The sequence below is a fragment of the Nipponia nippon genome, unplaced genomic scaffold (assembly GCF_047370975.1).
Source record: "Nipponia nippon isolate SJK-2023a ecotype South Korea unplaced genomic scaffold, ASM4737097v1 scaffold_7, whole genome shotgun sequence".
NCBI lineage: Eukaryota > Metazoa > Chordata > Aves > Pelecaniformes > Threskiornithidae > Nipponia > Nipponia nippon.
The window spans coordinates 53,945,754-53,960,208 of record NW_028262391.1 but is presented as its reverse complement, the minus strand read 5'-3'; the positions used below and the strand labels follow the sequence as shown (position 1 = coordinate 53,960,208).

General features: G+C 44.2%; 1 protein-coding gene across 2 annotated transcripts in view; it reads right to left on the bottom strand.

The window, feature by feature from the left end:
* LOC148051085 (uncharacterized) overlaps window positions 1-13,012 on the bottom strand; it is a 121,210-nt gene extending 108,198 nt beyond the window's left edge. For both annotated transcript variants that reach the window (XM_087740303.1, XM_087740304.1), the window contains exons 1-2: window positions 12,863-13,012; window positions 10,748-10,841 (exon numbers count right to left, since the gene is read on the bottom strand). In XM_087740303.1, coding sequence (XP_087596429.1) covers window positions 10,748-10,785 — 38 coding nt within the window. In that variant the 5' untranslated portion in view covers window positions 10,786-10,841; window positions 12,863-13,012. The remainder of the gene's footprint in view (window positions 1-10,747; window positions 10,842-12,862) is intronic.
* Window positions 13,013-14,455: the final 1,443 nt, after the last annotated feature.

The window sequence follows — 14,455 nt, the reverse complement described above, 5'->3', positions numbered from 1 at the left end:
TCTGAACCACAAAGATGCACGGCATAGTCTCTCGCTCGCTCACCATTTTGGGCTCAGTTTTCTCTTTGGATAACTGCTTGGCAGACAAAAGATGATTGAAAAGAAAGGGGAGGGAGGACAAGAAACAAATGTATTTTCTCAGATAGGAAATGCGGAAGACGAGACCATATACCTGAGACTTACACGCATTAAAAATGTTACCCAGAAAATAGTAAAACCATAGCACAAACAACCCTATCACAAATGCATAGCAGAAGCCAATCACATCCACATCAGCCTTGCCACTTCAACGCTAGGGCTTGCACTGATCCAAGCTTTAATGCTGTGATCGAATACCCGTTTCCACTGACAAATTCTTTTCCCCGGCAAGTTCCAGCGATGTTCTATTTTTAACAATGGAACCACAAAATTCTGGGTTTCCACTTCCAGGTAAACAAGAAACACACTGTCTCCCAGGTAGCACCTAACACTTTAGTAGGAATCTTCCAGCAATTCATCAGCCCGGGCCCCTCCAAGGTGCAGGACTGCTGCAGCAGGGCCCGGCGGGTGCACAGCAGGACGTCCGAGGGGCACAGAAGGCCGCTCTGCTACAACAGCAACTCCCCTCCTGCGCTCCTGCCCGCGGGGTGAAGAGGGAGGTTTGCAGATCTCGGGTTATTCCTACCAGCGTTTCCTCAGCAGCACAAGCTGCGATGCCTCCAACGCCCTCCTGCCGTCTGTCCCCACTGCCGCAAGGGAAGGCAATGTGTAAGGAGAGGCCAAGAGAACAGGGTCTGCTCAGCTGGAAGGAGACGAGGCTAAGGAGCAATCTAATCGCTGTCTGCAACTACCTAACGGGCACTTCGAGAGGTGCGAGACAGACTCTCCTTAGAGCTGCTCAGAGAAAGGACAAGAGGAAACAGAAGAAAGTTATAGCCAAGGACATTCCAGCTACAGACAAGTAAAAATTCTTCAGTGAGTGTGGTCAGAGGGGAACAGATTGCCTCGGGAGGCTGTGCAATCTTCAGCTGTGGGGTTACTTCAGAACCAAGGGGGAGAAGGTCCTGAGCTGCCCAACCTCACATCAGTAGCGCTGCTTTCAGCGGGGGCTTGCACCGGCTGTCCTCCGAAAGGACCTTTCCACCAAAGTTATTCTACGATCATAGGACAGATCTGCTTGTCACACCCCTGCTACTACATGGAAAATGGGAGCAGGCAGATGACAAAAAAGTAATCTCCCATAACAAATTATGTATGATATTGCAGACTGAAAAAATACACCTTGAAGACTCACATACCCACGTGTGTTTAGACTGCACATGCTAATAGTTCTGAAAAACACAGCTACGGCAGCATCGGAATTCTTCATGAGAATGACTTCTCACAGATGACAGCCTCAAGCAGCCTTTGGGCACTTATATTTCCAAGTCAAGAGCCTAACTTTTATATTTAAGTCTTCGTAGTAGTATAAAAATTAATGCAGGCTTGTTCTGCACCTGGCACCTTCCAGTAGCCGCCAGCTGGATGAGAATGTCTCCTTCCAAACTGGAACGGTGGTCACGCTGCAGTTTTTCCTTGCTCAATAGGAAAGCCACAAACACCGAGCCATTTGCTATGGTTTCATTACACTACCCAAACAGAGGTGCTGTGTTGTATTATTTAACAACACATATGTCAAAACCACTACAAACAGGAATATCAAGGGAGTAAGGTAAAAGCGTTTGTTTTCTGCACTAGAAGTGAAACTCAATTTCTAATGAGTTCATTTTGTTAGCATTTCACATGCAAAGTTCCTCTCCAAGTACCTAGAAGTCTTAGTAATATGCCCTTTTTAAAAAAAAAAAAAAAAAAAAAGGTCAATTCTTAACATTGTCACTCACTGCCCGGAGAAGAATATTGCTAGCGTTTGATCCTGCTCTCTTACAACTTCACTTCAGTTCCAAAGTAAAAGGACCACAGTTTAGGCTAGCTGATATCCCTAAAGTAGGGGACCAGTCCAAGTGAATAAGAAGAGTTGTGTACGTAGCAACAAAATGGAAAGTGGATATGAAATTGGAAATAAGCAAAAAAGAGGAAAAAAAGTATAGCAAAGAACAGCGTTACTGTAGGGATCAGCATCTGCTAGTGTTTGCGGAACTCCGCACCAGTCTGGTTCCAGTTAAATGAAGCTATGATTATCTAGTCCAAAAATAAAGCTGGAGCGTAATATGTGCAACTCAAACTGTACTACAAGTCACAGGCGAGTTACAATCTATCTTCCAAAATTTGGAAGAAAAGCTTTTCAGCTGTCAGGCAGAATAAAAAAAAATGATAGAGATGAGGAGGCAAAGGGGGGAAAAATATCTATTCACCTCAAACTTTTATAGGTAGGTATGTAAAATTGTTTCCTGCCCCATTTTTTACACAGCATTGGAAAGATATTTATATCAAGAAAACTATATTCACATTCTTGACCAGTTTCTCAAAAAAAACCCAAACCAAAAACCCCCGCAAAACACAAACCACCGAACAACCAAAACACCCCCCACAAAAGACAACCCAGCTCTCATTAAGAGACTTAAAGAACAGCCAAATTTTCAGACTAACTGAGCATACTGTATGCATGTTGATGGCCAAGCTTCTCTGAAAATCTGCCCCAGTTGCAGATCCCGAGCCTCTGAAGACGCAGCCACGCACACTACATTCCTGTTGGACAGTACCACCTCTGCTGTTCGTACACGTACCAGCGACCGGAAAAGGCACCTGTAGTATCGTACCCGATGTAAAGGAAGCATTGAATGTCTGTTCATGGGGGATCTTTGTTGAGAGAGTGGAAGCCGATGTATACACCTGCTTTCCTCAGCAGATGGGCTTGTGTCACTGTATTTCCATTTTCAAGCGTGTCTCTAATGTGTGGCAACTTTGCCATTTTCCCTGTGCAAAAGCACCACGTTCCAAACTTGACATTTGTGAATGTAAATTATGAAGGAGTTTCCAAGAGTGCTTTCTCCATCTACTTCTCAAAGAGAAAAAAAAAATCCTAAGAAAGTCAGTGAATCCTAGCAGAGACTTCAGAAGTCCTTTCAGACAATCAAAAGCAGGATTTTCCAGCCAGGCAGCTGTAGTTCATTAGATCCGCCATGGACCGTGAAAGCCACTTGCCAATAGTGTCGAAAGACTATTACTCATTTCAATCTCTCTGAAGAGGACAGCTCTCTGACAAAGCATTAGTGAAAAGCACAGAGTTTGGGGCTCTGAGTGGAACAGCTAAGCATGCAGACCAAGTTCAATACCGAACGCAAAGCTGAGTTGTGAAGGCAGACTGATGTCCCAGCTTTTCACCTTCAGAGATCAGAGCTTCCGTCTAAATTAATAAAGGGAAAAAAATAAATATAAGCTGGCCATGTGGGTGATAAGCATACCATACAACCTGGCTGAAGCCTATTTCTGAATAGCAAGTTTTCTCCAGTCCTTTGAGTCTTGCGAATCTGCAAATGACAACAACAAAAAATTCCAGGACTCTTCAAATCAGCTAAGAATCTCTCACAATCCAGCAGTCAAGTTAATCAGAAATACTAAGATGGTTCCCCAAAATAAATACAAGATTAAGGCAAACACAAAGAGGGAGTCTGGAAAATACTAATTTTGCCCCTTTCGTGAATTAAATTTCTACCTCAATAATAACAAAAATAAGGTCTTTTAACCATAATACATAACTGGATGGGCTTGGCCCATGTAAGCATTTGGCTGGCAGATGTTACAGCTGTGGGTGTCAATTCAGAAACAATACCTTCCCCTTTAATCGGTTGCAATAGTCTAACCCATTCTAGTAATTGTTCTCTTCTGCATTAACTTTCCTCTTCGCTTTTAATGCCTATAGTAGCACTCTGGACATTTTAATAACAGTTCCAGGCAGTATTATGCTGTGGTCAGACATTACATCGCAAGTTACACATCTCTCAAAGAAGATAAATATGTCGAGGTCTTTACTACCATATACCATAACCTATAAATATTCCAGTTGCCATCCCCAAGTCCATCAGCTCCGGTATCCTGTATGCAATAGTGGCTAGGAAGAGTTGTCAGAAATCCAGCAGATGAACGAGAGATAAAATGATTTCTCCATTAGTGTCTGTTAATCAAACAAACACCACCACCCCCCAAGCCTCCAGATATTAGTATAAAATCTAAAGCAATGAAAAGGACTTAACAGAAAGCATTCTCTTCATCCCTGAGAATCAATAATCCACTTTGTACAGTTCACTTGGATTCTATTTTTAACACTATGTTTTTACAGATTACCAATCAAAGAGAGACCAAATAGTTTTCATTCCTAACATACACCTTAGAGAAGAATGTTTACGGAAAGTTGTAAGAAAACCCTGATGAATATACAGCAAATAGCACAAACTAATCACATTATATTCTTAAATATTTTCTTAGTATTCCAGAAAAGCAGCAGATTGTATTTTACAGAGGAGATGTACTGCAACATAAGCAATATGGTGCTCACAACAGAGTTGGCTTTTCTGTAATGTTTTGCTCTAATTGAAATATGTTCTATGAAAAAGACTGGCAGCATAGCCACAGAGCCAGTATTTTCACAGCCTAGATAAGTGTCAATGTTCTCCTTGCATGGGAAAGTATTTTAGGAAAAACCTTTAAGAGTCTGATGTCATGTAAGCCACAATAAATGACCCTATATACACTTTATTAAAGCCAAACTCTACAGTACAGAAAAAGGTAGCAAACAGAACGTTTGCTCTTATTGTACAACTGTGTATCAAAGAGAATTTTTTTTTTTTCTGGTATCCTCTTGGAAAGAAGACATTCAATAGTGAATTTTATGAGATAAGGATAAAAAAACCAGGTAGTTAACAGATTCCTGAAATCCCAGTAGTGGTCAATAAATCGACTTCTGCTTCACATTATATGAAGAGGCTGTACTTAGCAAATCACTGTGTAAGCTGCCTCAATAACAGCACTTCTGCTACCAAGTTTACTTGCAATGATTCCAACAAAGAAATTAATTTCTTAGATGACAAGAAAAGGTTATCTGGAATGGGGAAAACACAGGAGACAAAAATTTCCACTAATAAAACAAATATCAGACTCTGAACTGAGTTTGAAGCTATCTTTTTCCTCCAAAAGATTTGAAATCCCTGTAGCCCAAACACTAGAGCTACAAAGAAAACATCCTACAAACTGCATTTCTAAAAATACAAGGAAAGCATAATGAACTAGATCTTTTTCCAATATGTGATTCACTAAAGCATCCCCATGTATATTATTCCTCAGGCAAAGCCCACAACAGGAAAATACACTTATACTGCAGTCAAAGTTCTAGACTTAAAAGCAAACCTTACTTTGAGCTACTGGTTGATTTACTCCTTCTCAAAAACTTTAGTACAATATAAGAAAAACTCAGCAAGAGTTCCAGATTTCAGACTATGCCTTTTCACAAGTATAAAGGTGCTTCTCACAAGTTCAGCAAGTAATAACACACATACCTTCCTCGTCTCATCTTAATGATTTTATTGATCTGTTTATTCCTAAGAGTCATTCAACAGTTAACAACTGGAAAATAAGATGGGTGATTGATATCAATTTTGTTATAACTATTTCCATGAAGGGACACCATTTTACTCTATGACAACCTTTGCTCCGCTTACTATAATACACAGCCTTGAGGTAACGTTCTCATTTTATTCTCCTCATACTTGTCTTAGGCATATAAAGTGAGCAAAATTGCGTGTTTTCTGTACACGCCAACAGGAAGCCAGCCATAAGCAAAAGACAACACAGAAGTTTGATTTTGAAAGTCAATATACAAAAAAGTGGATTACCTTCCTCTGTTACCCAAAGATCTACTCCCAGCAGTTCTCTTAGGTGTCAGATTGATTGAATTGCTCTAGGAACTGTATGATCTAGATATTGGCATCAAACAATTAGCCTCTATGCTAGATGGCTTGATTACAATACTTTACTTGCATGATCAATTTCTATAGATTTGGTTTTTTTTCTGTAAAAGCTCGTTGAATTTCTATATTTCACAGCTGCAAAGATTACAAACCAAATTATAAACCAATCAATTGTAAATCAAAGCAATGTAGTTCACCTAAAATAAATAACCCAACACGATTTAGACCTTCAGCTTCTATCCCACCTTCATCTAGCCCCAGATGCCAAAAACAGTGACAAGGCCTTCAAGGTCAAAATCAACCATTTAATGCTGTCGATCTGGCCTATTAAGCAGAGGACCTCTAGGAAACGTCATACTGATAAAGGATTAATGCGACCTGAAGTCCCACAGGAAGTCATATGACTCTGCTAGGACATTTATAAGTTAAGTGAGTAGCTTGAACTAGGTCAAATGGGAAAGAGTTAAGATCTAGGTTTCAATTTCCATGGTGATTAGAAGAAAAAAGAGCTTGTCTGAAGAGCTGTTTGGACCATTAATGCTCATTTTTAGTATCCTTTGGAAAACATGGGATATTTGAGAGGACAGAGAGAAACAATAACAGGTGTTTTTGTTTTTTTTTAAATCTGGTGACTTGAGTAACTTTGATCTTGTCTTTCTGTCACTGATCTCAAAGCAACAAAATGGCCCATACAGGACTCTAGCTAGAAAGAAGTGGAGAGGGTAATTTAATATTAATGACATGAATTTTCAGAATAGAATCTTGGATTAGCTCCATTTTTAATTAAAAGTTTATTGCTAATTAATAACACAGATATAGCAGTTTTTTGTAAGGCAGTTGACTTGATGCAAAATGACATTTGATTAAGAAACTCAAAATCAACATGACACATCAAGTGGGCTGGAGACTGATAGGCCTCAAACTGTAATTGCAGATGAGGCCAAACACTAAATAAGTGTTTCCAGCTTATATCAATTAAATATCAACACAAAAGAGAATGGCTTCTTTTATCCCACCTTCAAGAGCTTGACCCTATGTTATTCAGCAGTTTTGTCTATGCCCTGAAAAAAGGCACAAGATGATTACTGAACAAATTTACAGATTAGAGTGATGAAAAACAAGGATCAGTGATAGAAAGCCATTTAGTTTGCCTGGTAAAGAAGAGTCAAGCAAAGACCATAGTTTTTAATACAGCTAAATGTAAGAAAATATGTCTAAGCCACACTTACAGGTTGGAATCCTATCCTGAAAGCAGGTATTCTAAAAGGTCATTGTAGAAAAACATTTGTCAGGAGCTTCAGTGAGATACTGTGGGTAAATAGGACTATGGAGATAATTTCACTTTCAAATTTCCTCCAAAGCTAAAATTACACAAGTGAGGCTTAGTCGGAAAACAGCAGACAATAGCTGGTGGCAGAAAGGGCCACACGCTGTACGGAAGGCGAGAGAGGGCCTGGGAGGCTGGCGTGGGCAATAATCAAGAGCATGAGTCTGATGGGCTCTCCGCCCTCTTTCCCTCTTCGTCTGAAGCCAAGCAAGTGCATGGGAGAACGCTTACTCTGTGAGGTTCCAATTTCTTCTACTTTTTCCCATAGCATCTGGATGGAAATTGAAACCTCAGGAGAAAGACCCAAACCAAAACACACCACAGGAAACACATAGTTAAAGAATATACTATTTTGTGGGGGTTGGGGGCTGACCTAAACCGTAAAGGGAAAGAATATGGAATGACTGAGCTAAAGGCATGAACGCATAGCTTCTCCCGAAAAAGGTGGCAGGACTTCAGAAATAAGCAAATAATCATCTAAGAAGCTACCGCCAGTAGCACATGCAGCACATTTTCCTTTTTAAACACAAAGACTACTAAGTGCCAATTGCTTCAATCTTGGCCCAAGATGGGAAAACAAGCTGGAACCATTGGTGGGAAACTATATGTTGCAGGATACAATAAACAACAGAAAAACCCTTGTGTCCTTTCATATATGTCAAGTTACTGTTAGCACCTCAGAGGAGGTTTCTCAGTTTACCAGGCACCTACCATGCTCAATCCTCTGCCACGTGTCAGCCTTTGCTCTTGCTGGTTTTAACCTCATTCGCACACCATTATAACAAGACTTAGAGTGGGGAAGACTACTTTGAAATTGCTTGACATCAACTTTAGCAAGTTTATATAACTTTAGAACATGAATATAAACTCACATATTTAAAGAAACAAACAAACAAAACCCTCCCCTAGAAAGCTGCCAAAAGTTTAATTGAAACAGACGTAAGGAAGTATTTGGGCTTCTCCTGCCTTCCTTGAAGGTTAAGTTGGACAAAACTCAAGCATTAGGAAGCAGTCATGATGGTGTGCATCTTAACTCTAATCACAGTTCTCCAAGTAACATCCTCATATGCTCATAACGTATATTCGAGCTCTCCTGCTTCTTTTCGTACCTTGCCTTTGCAGATGGTCCAGAGTATTAATATTTCCTTTTCCTGAAAGTAATCTCCTATCTTGAAAAGCTGTACTTAAGAGGAGCTACTTACATATGGTACAACCAAACATTTTGCTTTCTTCAGCAATGAAATTCCACCACTAAGTTTCACAGCTTTTTTTGTCTGATGTATAGAAATATGCTTAATGTTATGATCTTACTCACCTGTTACAAGACCTGCTTAGCAAGCACTCTTACATCCCTCCCAGCTGCTGACAATCCCCTGACAGGACATGAAGCATACCAAATACAACCAGAACATCCGCTGCTTTATTTTGATCATAAATATATAGAAGGAAGAGGAAGAAAAAACCCTCAGAAAACTTTGCCAAGGATCTCTTTATATCAAAAACTGTCCCACCATGTTCTTTCAGCTAATCCCTCCATCTTCATATAAAGTTGTATTTAGTACATTACACACAGCTAAACAACTGAAGACCCGAAACACAAAAACTCAAGGACCATATGAAACGCATGAGGACACGTAAGAGCATGACAAAGCTGAGGAATTACACCGCTGCCTCCCGATTCCCAAACCAGGGCTTTAAACACTTGCATTTAAACCGGGCAGACATAACAAAGTCTATTACAAGTCCTGAGCGGGGACAGAGATGTGACCTCCATCGGCGGCCAGGCCCACCGACAGGTTCCCACCTGACAGTCGCTGTCGGCAGCAGTCGCAGCTGAGCTGCGTTGAACAGTTCAGCTGTAATTCTAGCCATGATCAAGGCAGGAACAACATTACTTTAGCAGTTGTGACTAAACAATAACTCTGATACAAGATGTTTTAATAACAGTAAGGGGAGATTTCTGCTACAAGAAGTATTACCACAACAGGACCACCTAGAGGTCTTCAAAACAACTTTCTCTCAACACAGCCTGCCTGCCCACGAGCCAGGATCCAGCTACCATGAAGACATTTGTGGTTTTCCTATCTGCCACCTGCCTCCCTCCGACATCAATATACAGCTTCAGAGTCCAAAGAGACACCCAAACAAAGCTGGAGGGACAGAGAGGAATCAATGGCAAAACAAAACCAAATAGCTTTCAAATGATTGTGGATTCTTTAAAAATGGGGAGTTCTTATTTTTAGACTGCATTCAAGTAGCTCAAGGTGCTTTTTCTTTCATCCCCATGACAGTAGTTAAGTGAATACACCTGCCTCGCCTCACTCCCTTCTGATGGTAAACAGAAGGTCTTGCATTTAAGTTACAACATGGAATACTTCAGAGCAGCCCTGTGCCAAAATAGCACATTTCTGAGGGATGCAAAGGTATTCAATAAAAAGCTTTTAAAGGCATATTTTTAAACTTGCAGCAGGAAAGCTTTTCTGTGTCAAGACAGTAATTCTTTTAACAGCATTGATCAAAATGTCATTCTTTTATGAGTGTACAATACCTTTTAATGGCATACAACAAGCCATTAGGGTTATACACCTCCGTACAGCAGACAGCTTACTGGAAAATCGGGAACACTGGCCAAGATACAGTCACTAGTTTTTATGCTTCTAATAAGGCAGAATTTCTTCCATTTTCCCCCGCTCTACTTCACCCTAATACCCACAAGTGAAGCGATCCAAAAATTAAGCCAAACTTCTCATCACTTCCACCAGAGTTATTTTTACTGTAACCCACATATTTTCCCCAAGAAATGCCTCTTAGAAATACAATGAATATTCTGGCTTTCTAAAGGGGGATTCTATCACCAAGGTCAGATCTGCTTCTTTGTTTTCCTCACCAGTCATCATACTTATCCCCAAATCAGCACTGACGAGGAATCAAAGGTGGTTGAATTGCACGTAATGGTTTTGATTTTCAGGAACACGAAAAAGCCCCACCTGCCCTTTCCTAACACTCCCAGGCCTGGGACAGAATCTGTCTACAAATCATCCAGTTCTTTTCAAGTGCTCCGACATTCAAAAGGGGTAAGAGCTCTGCTGATTGCATTTGCTCTGCTTGAATGGAAGGCAAGCATGGACTCTGGATGCATTCGGCAGCCCTTTATACCCTTATTTTAGTTACAGATAACAACAGGAAAGGGAATGATTTCTGTCAACCCACCTTCAAGGGTTTTCACATTAAGGGTAAGAGAATATGGGATTTAATCAATGTTAACCGAGCAGTGGCAGCAGCAAAAGAACTTTATTTCACTCCCTGAAATACTTACAGATAATATCACGATCTTCTCAGCTACTTTCTAAAGCATATCTAAGCCATCGGTATAAGCAAATGAAAAAACAATTCCTGATTAAAACTTAAGGCAAAAATGTAAATCAAAGAATGGAAAACTGACTAGAAAGAAGAGAGAGAAAAAATTTGAGGCTCTAAAATCAAAAGCTGGAGTGAAATTAATTACAATTAAGAAAAGTTTAAGGGGCTACTTGTCTCTTACCTATTCAGCTCTGTAACACAAAAGCGGCTGTTGTCCATGTGACTTCCAGTTATGAGACAGCTGCTATAAGTCTTCTCTGTCACAGCAGTCACATCTAGAATTTAAAATCAAAGTTAGTATTTTTTTCTTTTACACAATCTTTAAACATACATAAACTCAACTCAGTCAAAACAGTTTACGCTACAGAAGATGCCATTATCTCAGACAGAATACCACAAAGCCAACTGTGTTTATATCTGCCCTGCATTCATTATTAAACATTCAGTCAGATACAAAGAGGTCTCCCCGGAGAATTACCGGGTCACCCACAAAGAGCATGACTTTGCTAGATGGTTCAACTGATAATTCAGACCAACACCTAGTCAGAATGAGACACGACCCACATACACCGATCACAAACCTAAGTATGCTGCGTTCAAATAACAAACACATCACTTGCTGGCCAATGTTATTTTAAGAGGCAAGTTGCAAAATCTCAGGTAGCATCTGAGGATGCGGACTGCCCGGGCCTGCAGGTCTGTGACACGGGGGCTCTGGCGCTCCAGCGACGGCCGGGTAAGAAGGGCTGCAGGGCAGCAGCACGCGAGTGCCAGCAACGGAGCCTCTGCCCACCGCACGGGCTTGGGCTCCGCTCAGCGTACTTACCGAGCCTGTCTAATCATTCACTTTGAGGTTTCTTACCTAGTTTTAAGCCACATAACTTATAAAAGTAAAGACTAGAATATTTTCTGGAAGGCAATATAACAGGAATACAAATGCTGCCTGAAGCAAGCTACATAAATTTCATGGTTAATAGGGATTGATTTCTCACTATTACATACCAGAGTTCAGAGTTGCTCTTTCATGGTTGTTGTAGTTAAGAGAGTAAATACATGTTTGAGTACACGTTTGTTTTTTTAAACAAATAGATGATTTACTACATTACCTGATATATATCAACTAAAAAAACTGCATTTTGCAAAAGCAATTAATTTCTTGTTGACCTGCACTAAATTCTGTGCAGTAAACATTGTGGCAGGATAGGAGAGCTGCTGTTGCTGTCCCCAGGGTGCAAAGAATCGGATCGTGAAGGCGCTCCCCCTGCGCCTGGGACAAGGAGCTGCGTTCTGACCTGGCACGCAGTTTTAGGATGGAACAAACTTTTCCTTCTTCAACACAAGCATTTCTAAAACACAATTGAATCTTAGTTTCCATTTAGAAACAAAACCAGTTTATGTTCAACAGCACCCTGATCTACCCAAAGCTATATATCTTTCTTCTCATTTCAATCCAATTAAACACAACCAGTGGGGCTAGGAGCGCTTCCTGGGCACGAGGAGTGTGGCTAAGAGTTAGTGAATTGTGCCTTTAGTTTCCTGAGTAAAAAGTGTCATTTTTTAATACAGCTTGATTTGGTAAAAGCAACTCCCTACTTCTATATCTCTTCAGTGATGTAAAAATAAACTAAGGTCTTGAACTAAGGAGGTCAAACAGGGCCAACATAAACAGGAACCCATGTCATTAGCACTTCAGCTTTTAACAGCTTGGTGTTTCAGTTTAAATCTCCATCCCTGGAGGCTTTTAATAACAGGTTCGGCGTATATTTTTTCCAGACTACATAGACACGTTTGATCCTGCTTTTCAGCAAGGAAACAGACCAGATTGCGGCTGCTACAGTTCTGCAGCACAGCCGGCCTAGAGAAGGAGCTTCGTACCCACCAGTTACCACTGCAATGGTAACTGCAGCAGCTTAACTGAGCTTGTCTCTGTCAGCCCTCTGCCAGCGGTCCTGGCAGCCGAACCACTCTTTCCTACAAATAGTTCAGGAAACGTCTTGGCTAGAGTCCTCCCAAGAATTAACCTGCTAGCAATTTGGCAAGTGCCGGATTTTTCCAGGTCCCTGGCAACGCAGCCTCTCTTCCTTGCCAAGGTACTGTGCAGCGGTGTAACTGCCATCGCCTTCCCAGAATGGCGACGGGAAGCCTGAAGGAACAGCGTGCCTGCCCAGGCTAGGCTAGAGGGGAACTCCTCCCTGCCGCAGCAACTCGGGAAGGGAACGCTCCAGCCTCCCCAGAAGAGGAGGGAGGCAAGAGGACAGCGTTAGACAGAGCGGTAAACTTGCCCACCAGCCCTTACCTGAGCTGCGTGAATGGAGCACGGCGCGCTCGCCGCCCCCTCAGCGGCGGGGCCCGGCCGCCACAGACCCTCGCCGGCCCGGGCGGGGCCCGCAGCGCGGCCGGAGTCGCCGTCGTCAGGGGGGTAGGGGCAGGTAGAGGTGGCCCCGGCCCCGGCCCCGGCCCCGGCCCCGGCCCCGGCCCCGGCCCCGGCCCCGGCCCCGGCCCCGGCCCCGGCCCCGGCCCCGGCCCCGGCCGCTCACCTGGCGGCCCACAGACCCCGCCGTTCGAACAAAACCGCCAAGCCTTCCTCCCGCCCCGCCTCTTATTGACGGCTCTCCCGTCCAATCCTGAGGCGGGACAAGCAAAACCCCGCCCCGAGGCGCCAGCTAGCCAATTAACACTCGCCAAGGGTGGGGACGGTGCTGCCTGTGTGTACACCTCCCGGCCTTCCCGCGCGGAAACTGCACGAGCCCGCTGCCCCCAGAGGCGTTGATTAACGTAAGTGTTGCCCAACAGGAGCTCACCCGTCCTCCCGTGCGTGTCGACGATTGGACAGCAGAGGAAGGGGGCGGGGCTTCCGACCAAGCTCGGTGGAGACGGACGAGCGTCGCGTTGCCATGGGGACGGGCGGCCGGCCGGCGTCGCTCGGGCCGCGGGACCCGCGGGGGGCCCGGCCCCGGCCCCGGCCCCGGCCCCAGCCCCGGCCCTTGCCCCAGCCCCGGCCCCAGCCGCAGCCCCGGCCCCGGCCCCTGCCCCTGCCCCGGCCCCTGCCCCTGCCCCGGCCCCGGCCCCGGCCCCGGCCCCGGCCCCGGCCCCAGCGCCCGCATCGGCTCGCTCTGCGTCCAGCACCTCCAGATCTCACGAGCAACGCACCCCGCCGGCTGCTTCCCCTGAAGGCTCTGGGGTTGCTGCGAGCCCCTGCCCGCTCTTCGGCAGGGCGGATGCGGCCAGCCAGATCCCTGCCCCCTTTGGAAACGGCCTTAGGTTTCGGAATCTTGCTAAATGGTGTCCTGTTTTGGGGGGGGGGAAGAGCTAAAAGCTGCCTGTGGCCCTATGAAATGGCTGAAGAAAGCAACTCTTCGAGTCACCACTCTCACTTCGGAGCCCAAAAGAAGAGACAGTGCCAAACCTGTCGCAAGCTCGGCATCGCTGCCGTCAGAACGGGCGCGATTCTCCCCGAGGAGAGCCACAGGCCCCCCAGCCTGTTCCAGGCTACTGCGCTGCCTGCTGCCAGTCTTCTGGTTAAGAAAAACCAGGCTTCCCCCCTGCCCCGGGAGCTTACCCTGGCCAGAGACTGAAGCAGGACGACTGAAGATCAAGGTAGCATGCAAAAGAAACACAGAGCCGAACATTTATAACCCGAGAGCTGTCTGGACAGCAGCAGAGCTTGTGGCCTCCTCTGTCGCACAGAGAAGGCACAGGGCGAAAGGACAATGATCCTGGTGTCTCAGGTCAGATGAGTAACTGTCCCTCACCGTCCCCCGGCCGTGGCTTCCTCGCTGCGGCTGCTGGGAAGCTGCCCTCCTAGGTCCTGCGTCAAGGCGCTTCACAAGCACTCATGGCGCGAGGTATAAAACAAGTCAGCGCTATGAAGGCAGGCACCTGATTTATG